We start from the raw sequence: 9,043 nt of genomic DNA, 5'->3' as shown, positions 1-9,043 counted from the left end.
TTTTTGGTCCATTCAATGAAATTGAGTTAAAAATTCAATTTGACTCTATATAGAGCTAGATTCTTATACTATTATACGTTGCTGGATTCTTGCCACTTTTTTGGTTAAGTTTTATCAAACAGAATCAAATTTGATTAGCTAGAATTAAAAAAAATCAAATTTACTTTTCGAGGTGGACAAAAAAATTAATTTTTAATTTTAAATTTGAAAAAACCGTTAAATTAGCTGAATTTTTGTACTGTTATATGTTGCAGGATTCTTGCCACTTTTTTGATTAAGATTCATGAAACAGATTTAAAATTGAATGACTAGAATCCTTAAAAACTCAAAATTACTTTTCGAGATGGACGAAAAATTTAAATTTCAATTTTCAAATTTGAAATAACCGTTAAAAGTTGCCCTTCCTTAATTTTTTAATCAAAACTGCATTCCACTTTACAACGTTTCTGTGATTTTATCGTTGACTCCTTCTTCATTTACCTCAAAATTTTCTCATTTACTCTACAATCTTTCCCCACTTCCATTTTACACAAAGTGCTATAAAATTTACTTCCAATCTACCTGTGAAAATAAAAAAAAGTTTCACCATAAAAATGAATTTCGTGAAAAAAAAAAGAAAATTTAAAAATTGCTGAACAATTTTTTTCCTTCCTTTATTCCTTGGAGCAGTTAAGAAGCTACTTTTCATGCACATACACACATACAAATGGCAACGACTGAACATATATACATACAATAGTGTATAGAATTTCGAGAAAACGTGATCTGAATTTAATTTTTCCTTCCTGCTTCCTGTAGTGCTGCGAGATTTCTTTTTTTTTTTGGACAAAGATTGTTCTTTTACATCCTACGTTGTTAGCACATTCAACTACCCTCCAACAATAGGGAAAAAAAACTACTTTTCAATCTTTAGTCCCTTTGTGTTTAACATTCTCGTGAGAGCAACAACGTAGAGATTGTGAGGTATGGGAAAGGTAATGTGTAGATTAGTTTAACGACTGGCCTTTTATTATCGATTTTTGCTGTGTGATTTTTGTTTTATTTTGCGGATGAAATTGTTAATATTTTGATTTATAACGGTTTAACGGCAATTTATTATTTGAATTTTCGCGTCATTTTTGATATGTAGCAATGTATTTGATGCAAAAAAATTTAAATATTGCGGATGAAATTGTTAAAATTTGAATTATAGATTTAACGGTAATTTATTATTTGAAATTTCGCGTCATTTTTGATGTGTAAACCTATTTTTGATAAGTAAAACAGTTTTTGATGTGTAAAAAAAGTAAATATTTAGTGAAAATTCAATTTCCAACAATTTTATTTGATTTAAAGCAATTTGCGAGTCAATTACAAGTTAATTACAACAATATTCACATTAAAGGTTAAAAATTCATCAGCATAACAGTCTACTGCACACAGTGTAAATATTTTAATGTTCATTTTTCAAATATTGACATTTCTTATTAAATTTCCTTGTAAATTGCTGAGCCGTGCTTTAAAATCTGAACTTAAAAGGTGATTTTTAATTTGAGCGGTCATTTAAATTGGATGCGCATGAAGTGCTTGCTCTTCCAGGTAATCTTATAAAACATTTACGTGCTTTTTATAATGCTGTATTCTGTATTTATTTATAGATTCTTTTAAAGCACACGCGTTGTGGGATTTAAAGATCCCGAGCGACAATAGAAGTGAAATATGGATATAAGATGGTATTTCTGAATTCCTGGATTCCTTTTGTGTCATCCAGACTCTAAATCCTCTTCCAAATGTCTTTAAATCTTCAAACATATTTTATTATCAAATGCCTTTAAAGTGGATATCTTTTCAAGTGCCAGAACGATAAGAGCGAATACCATTCCATAGGGTAAAAGCATCATTGCTGGTAAAGCATCGTCAATGCCTATTGATTGAAAGTTAAGACGATTTACACAAACAGGCTTTTTTGTATAGAATCTTGATAGGATTCTTTTATGGATGCCTACTTCCAATGTCTTGACAATTCTATTTATTCATATACACATAAATTTACGCACATATGTGAAAGATAAAGGAAAGAATATGAAGAAATTCAATCACATTAAGCTCATTGAAAATTCATGACAAGATACTCACTTGACTCTCAAAATCTCTTTATACGGTGAATTTTTTTGAACGGCTAAATATGGGTCACTAAATTTTATATAGTCAACAATAACCAGTCCGCACTTTTCATGTTCATTAAAGGTATTCTCAATTGCTGTGTACATTGGACTCTCTTCCTTTAAAAATGCAAACATACCTTTTCGTAGTCGCGCAATTCCTTCATCACTTGGCATAAAATGATCAGGACGACCAGCAAAAGGCTTAATTAACTTTTCCTCGTAGACTTTTTTAAAAAACGGAACATCTGTGGTCGGTAAATAGTGCCTGAAAAATTATTTGAATTAATTATTGTTGTTTGTACTAATAAGAATTAATTGTTATTGTGCTGTATTAGCATGTGGTAATTATCATGAAATGTAATCATTGTAGTCAACATACAAAAAGATAATAATCAGGCACAAGAAATGATGTACAAAGCTATGTTAAGTCTATTCAATAAAAGTGGTTGTAAGCGTGAGATTTAGTCGTAAAACTGAGATTTTATAGATCAAATTTCATTTTATTAGACCAGTGGTGGTCAACCTGTGTTCCGCGGTCCACTATACTACCGATTCCTTTGAAAATGTCATGAACCGTATCCCGCGTGCGGTTTTGGTAAAATCTTACCAACAAAGTTGTCATGCCACAAAAAAGATCGTACAACACTGCATTAGACTGTGGGATTAGTGCCAAAAATTTTTTTAATAACATCCTACTGAGATGGTCACTTTTATAGACAACATGAAGCAATTTCTGACACAGTATAGATTCATATTACACAGTATAATAATCATAACAATTTTAATCAAACAAAATTAATTAAGTTTTTGTTCGAGAAGACATAAGAAGTTGTAGAGTCATTATATTGGACATAATTTTGGGGGGTGTGGACATTTGGAGCCGATTGTTTAGGTCAGAGGTGGAGAACCGGTTAGCCGCATTATACAGTGCCAGCGAGTAATCTCAGGTGTACAGCGAATAATTTTCTATAGCTGATGTCTGCCGTGACACAAAAAAGGATATCCAAGATATAGATATATCTTGGCCAAACTAAAGAATAGAGTTAGGTTATACCCAAGAAACAGACATCTTAAGCTCCATGTAGTAATTATCAAGTTCAAAAACTCTAATTAATGATGTATCTCATTAGCAATTGAGACTTGGTTCAAAGGAGTACCCCAAGTATACCTGGAAGTTCTGGTTAGTACACCTGGAAGTTCCGGGTAGTACACCTGGTAGTTCCGGATAGTACACCTGGAAGTTCCGGATAGAACATCTGGAAGTTCCGTATAGTACACCTAGTACAACTGGTTAAAAATGGGTCGAAATCAGCAGTCATGGTCGAGTCAGGTCAATTTTGCACCTTACCGTAAATGTGGCAACATATCGGTACCCTAACGGACACCCTGTGCTGTTCAAGCCTATAACTCACCTCATATATGGCGCCTCATCCACGCCCAATTCCAATTTCGAATAAAATAAATCTTGAATTGTTTTTATACTCTTCGATGGACTTTGCAGCAATGATACAATGTTTGCAGTATAAGCAGCATACAAAAACGAGAATGTCAGGAAGATGAAGAACTGTATGATTGAGATTTATAATAGTACAAACATTATTTTCACATCTATACGTTCAATGTTATATATGTGTTTGGTGAAATGGACAATGAGATATATAAAGGACATAATGCAAACACAGACATGACACATTGAAAGTTTACCATCAAAATAATAATAATACTGACCATAATGATACGACTTGAAGTGACAGTTGAACGAAATGAAGCATCCATTTGACATACAACGGCGACTGATGATAAGGCAGAGTCTGAAATTCTTTTGTGATGTGATGCATTAGATGACTTTTCATTCGCACTATGTGATGTTAAATGTAGTAAAATTGTACTCAACAATACGGAAATTAGACAACTAAGCCAGACTAACGGCTTAAATGGCAATGTGTAGATGTTGTGGACTGTAAAATGATTTAAGGGTGAGTAAAAATTAGATGTAAATTTAGGAACAATGTATGTAGATTATTTTTGACAGGATTTATTATTGAAAAAGGAGATTTGAAAGATGCAGCAAGGTTTGATGCATTTTTTGTTACACAGGAGTGTTTCTCAAGCTTCATTGAGCGTGATACACTTAACAACATATTTTGGAGATTTGATGAGACTAGATCCAGGGAGTACAGGTAAGGATTCTGGCTTGTATTCTGAGTGCTCTAAGCAAATTTCGAACTTTGAGTATGACTTAATGTTCAAAGGTGTAACCCAAGTACACCTGGAAGTTCCGGATAGTATACATACTTAGTACGACTGGTAGTAAAGTTTAGTACTCATAGTACATCTAGTACACCTGGTAGTACTCATAGTACATCTATTACACCTGGTAGTTCCGTTTAGTTCACCCATTACACCTGGTAGTTCTGGATTGTATCCCTAGTACACCTGTTAGATTCGGGTAGTACACCTGGTAGTTCACCTTGTACACCTGGTAATTTCGGATTCTACACATAGTACACCTGTTAGTTCAGGCTAGTACACCTGGTAGTTCCGGGTAGTGTACCTAGTACATCTAGTAGTTCCAGGTAATACACCTATTACACCTGGTAGTTCCGTTTAGTTCACCCATTACACCTGGTAGTTCTGGGTAGTATCCCTAGTACACCTGCTAGTTTCGGATAGTACACCTGGTAGTTCCGGGTAGTACACCAGTTAGTTCCGGGTAGTGCAACTGCTACCCCTGGTTATTCCAGGAAGTACACCTGGTAGTTCCGTGTAGTAAATCTAAAACTCCTAGTAGTTCATAACCATAATCCCAGACCCTGTTCTACCCCACATATCATACCTCGTGTCACATTAACCTCAACAGCAATTTGTCATTTTCAATAAAATTTACTCCAGAAAATTGATCACAAAAATAAACAACATCGCTTCCAAAAATTATTTATTTACTAATGGAAGGAAATATCCGACAAATAATCAAATATATATAAATTTATATATACATCCAACACCCACCGTACCATATGTCTATGTCTATCTATCCAATTTGCGATTTTTTTTCCGTTTCTTTAATCAAGAAAGACATCTCGAGAAAGCACGGAGGAAAAAGAAGTAAGAAGCAGCTACGACTAAGAGGAAAAAGCAAATAATGTATAAATAAATTGGCTTACCTGCTGATAACTGTGGTGCACGAAAGACAAAACCCCCCTTTGTTGGTGTAAAGAGGGCTGTATAATGTAAATATGGTAAACGGTCGATCTGCATGAATAAAGGTGTCCCTATGATATATACACATTGGATTTTGTGTATAGAAAAAAAGGAAGAAAAATGAACTCTTATGTTATTGCATTATATTTCATTATTAAAGCTCGAAACGTGATCAGGAAATTGCTTGTGCATTGGAATAGAAACTGCTGGATATGAATGAAAATGGATTTAATTAAAATTTACGACTCATGGAATCTTTTTTTTAAAAAAAATGGAAAGGAATAAAGAGGTTTAACCATGAGAAAGTTGTTAATTAAGCGATTTATTGAAAGGAGCTGTAAAGTTTATAGTCATTTGAATTTATGTCAATTATTAGAAAATTGTTAGTTTGTTATTCATGGATGACGATTGATTTTTTGGTAATTGATGCATCAGCATAGAGATTTGTTGGGAAATGTTATGCTGAATGGCACTTTTTTGGTTTTAAGTTCAGCGTGGAAGTTCAAATTTCATAAAAATTGTAAAATCTTCCTAAAACATCCACATAAAGAATACATGAATATTATGTAATCCAAAATCAGGATCAAGCCAATTTAAAGCCAGATTTAGACCGGGTTCGGACCTACCAAGATGTAATTCCAGTCCAAATTTTTGGTTTCTTTGACGCAACTCCCTATTCAACGTGGAAGTTCAAATTTTTGCAAAACATGATCGAAATGAACACATGAATATTATGCAACGTCAATCCAGAATTATGTCAATATCAATCCGGATTTGGACAGGTAACGGACCCAGTATGATGCTGCTAAAAGGCCACATTTTAGGTTTTTTGGACGCAACAACCCATTTCAGCGTGGAGGTTCAAATTTCATAAAAATTGTAAAATCTTCGCAAAACATGCACAGAATGAACACTTAAATATTATATAACGTCTAGCCAGGATCAAGTCATTTTAAAGCCGAGTTTAGACTGGATTCGAACCTAACAAATCGTAACTTCCAGGCTGCATTTTCAGTCTCTGTAACGCATCTCCCTATTCAACGTGGAAGTTTGGATAAATTTTTCAATTTAATTTCGCAAATTCCAATCCACTCAAACGAAAGTAATATCCAGCAATTATGTAAAATTCAAACATAACCTCAAAAATTTTTAAATTAAAAAAAAATCTAATTAAATATTTTACCTCCAATATCAGCACCATTATGCACCATATCGCCGACCATTCCACTCCACTTCTTTGTCCGAATATTATAGTAACCCCATGTCATTTGAAATAATTCACGTTTAGTTACATTCAGTGTATCCAATATGGTATTAACAATCAAATAATTCACTTTCATAATACTATCAACATGCTTATCAACATAATCCGTCAAGTGGTGCCTGCTGGTCTTGTTCAAATGAACATAGCTCGATGTAATCAATTTCCCATAAAGGTTCGCCCTCCTCCTTGATATTACGTGAGTTGTACGCTTATCGACAATACCTGATTTTACGCTCCATATGCCATAATGCTCATAATAAATCTCATCTTCAATTTTATAAAATTGTTTTAGATTATATTCACCATTATTGTTGATCATTTGCGGAATCAATATATTACTATCAACAAAAGCTTTTATGCTGTTTAAAATTGCAACATCTTCTGTGAAAATTATCCAACGAAATGGTTGCTGAAATAACATTGAGTCTATCTAGAAAAAAAAAGTTTATTGGATATGGTTAAAAAGTTATAAATTTTTATGGACTTTTGAGGGCTTTCAATGTGATTTCTCTTATTTTATTTTCTCGAATGAATAAAGTTAGGGGTAATATTGATGCATGGATTTTTATGGAGAATTATTAACGAGATGTCGGATGGTTTCATATGGTTTTTGATGAAGATGGGCAGCATTAAATTTTAAAACAGTGTTAATGCTTTTTATTCTATTTTTTTATTAGTGATGTCGGTTCTGATGATGTTGATGGGGATTATTATTTATGGATTGAGTAATTTTTTACGTGTGTCTAAAGCCCTCATTGGAAGGCTTTAATTGATTTCGTAAAGTACTTATGGTCATTGATATAATAAATGTCGCGGAAGACCCACGACGTAAAAGTGGTAAAAAATTTGCCTCTAGACAAACGAACGACTCTTGCCCAAGGACAGTGTACAATTCTGACACAAGAGCAGCGTAAAAGACTGGTTCAAGGGCAGCGTTCAAGACTAGCCCACGGGCAGCATTCGAGACTGTCCCAAGGGCAGCATTTGAGACTGGTCCAAGGGCAGCGTTCGCGACTGGCCCAAGGGCAGCGTACGAATCTGACATAAGGGCAGCGTAGTTATCTGGTATAAGGATAACGTACGACTCTGACACAAGGACAGCGCATGAATCTGGAACAAAGGCAGAGTACGAGACTTGCCCAAGTCGAGCAGACAACTCTGGTTCCAAGTTTAATTCGATGAAATCAGGCCCGAGGAGTCAAGTCCGAATTCAAGATCAAGTCTGAAGGCAGGGTCAAATCCGAAGGCAAGTTATATTTTGGCTTGATGTCGAATTTCGTCGAATCTGCTCCGGGGCAACAGTCAAGTTGACTTGGAGACCAGCTTTTCGGCAAGTTCGAAGTCGTGTGCTTTTCGGGTGTCCTTTTTTAATATTTAGTTTAAGGTTTTGTGATTCATAATCCTGAGTGGACAAAAATACGTCGTACAATTTAATCACTAACTGGACATTAATTTCGCCAGAAACTTGCCATTAACTAGTTATAACGTATTTTTATCCACTCGGATATCTAACAGCTATAATTTTCAATAATCAATTTCCATCAAAATTTCTATTCAAAGTTTGAGATTTGAACCCACGAAAATTAATATTCTGAAGCACTAAACCACAAAACACCAGTAACAACTTAAACAATTATCTCCTAAGATCATGCTAGTGGCGTATGTCAGCTATTCCACTACTAAGATCATGCTAGTGTCGTATGTCAGCTAGTCCACTACTTAGCCATTACGTGTCCTCATAACTGCAAAATTTGATCTCTTTTAGATATCACCACTAATAAAAAAATTTTTATTCGAAATATTTTGCTCTAGAAAAAATGCATTAAACATGAAAACGTTCCACAAAACTGCTCGTGTTACAATCTCCATTTCAAAAACTATCATCAGCACTTGCTCAGGAAAAAAAGAGAGAAAGATCAAAATGACTTTTTTTTTCCTCTTTAATAAAGAGTTTTTGAAATGATAACTGTTGATGTTACCTTTTGTATGATCCCTTCCGGTGATTGTGTACATGCGATATCCAAAATGAAAAGGTAATATTGAGAGTTTACCCCAAAGTCTATTCGATTTAATGAATCCTGTCGGTAGAAAGTTGTCGGATTAAAACTGCTTTTGACAAGTTCAAATTTCTCATCTATGGTAAAGCAATCATGCCATATAATGGGATGTGTTGGCTGAGATTGTGCCTTCAGGAAGTCTAAAATAAATTGTACTTTATTATTATCTGATGCATATACTTGATTTTCTAGTATTAGAACTAGCACAGTTATCATGAAAGAACATCTAAACATTTTGATTTTAAATTTGATACTTTAAGGATTTTGTTCAACTCATTGCGCTTTTATATTAATTCTGTTGATGTACGACGATACATGCGAAGAAAATTAAAATGACGGTACAAAGAAAATTTTCTCATTAAAAAATTTATTGCGAT

General features: G+C 33.9%; 1 protein-coding gene across 1 annotated transcript; it reads right to left on the bottom strand.

Annotated features, from left to right (window-relative positions):
• Positions 1 to 1,303: 1,303 nt before the first annotated feature.
• LOC139096755 (ionotropic receptor 75a-like) lies at positions 1,304 to 8,691 on the bottom strand. The gene is made up of 7 exons (XM_070648505.1): positions 8,589 to 8,691; positions 6,529 to 7,039; positions 5,309 to 5,416; positions 3,873 to 4,102; positions 3,557 to 3,708; positions 2,116 to 2,409; positions 1,304 to 2,004 (listed from the first exon to the last, which is right to left on the bottom strand). The coding sequence occupies exons 2-7, from the start codon at positions 7,028 to 7,030 to the stop codon at positions 1,776 to 1,778; spliced, it is 1,515 nt and encodes a 504-aa protein (XP_070504606.1). The 5' UTR covers positions 7,031 to 7,039; positions 8,589 to 8,691; the 3' UTR covers positions 1,304 to 1,775.
• Positions 8,692 to 9,043: the final 352 nt, after the last annotated feature.

Source organism: Chironomus tepperi, unplaced genomic scaffold (assembly GCF_022539635.2).
Source record: "Chironomus tepperi strain 1889 unplaced genomic scaffold, CSIRO-AGI_Ctep_v1 contig_401, whole genome shotgun sequence".
In the NCBI taxonomy this organism is placed as follows: Eukaryota; Metazoa; Arthropoda; class Insecta; order Diptera; family Chironomidae; genus Chironomus; species Chironomus tepperi.
The sequence above is the reverse complement of the archived record's forward strand: the minus strand, read 5'-3'. Positions and strand labels throughout refer to the sequence as shown.

Coding starts and splice junctions, on each gene's coding strand:
- LOC139096755 (XM_070648505.1), bottom strand. CDS start 7,030: ATGTTATTTCAGCAACCATTTCGTTGGATAATTTTCACAGAAGATGTT. Junction 3,709..3,872: donor CTTCAAGTCGTATCATTATG/GTCAGTATTATT, acceptor TCAATCATACAG/TTCTTCATCTTCCTGACATT. Junction 2,410..3,556: donor GATGAGGCGCCATATATGAG/GTGAGTTATAGG, acceptor ATAATTTTTCAG/GCACTATTTACCGACCACAG.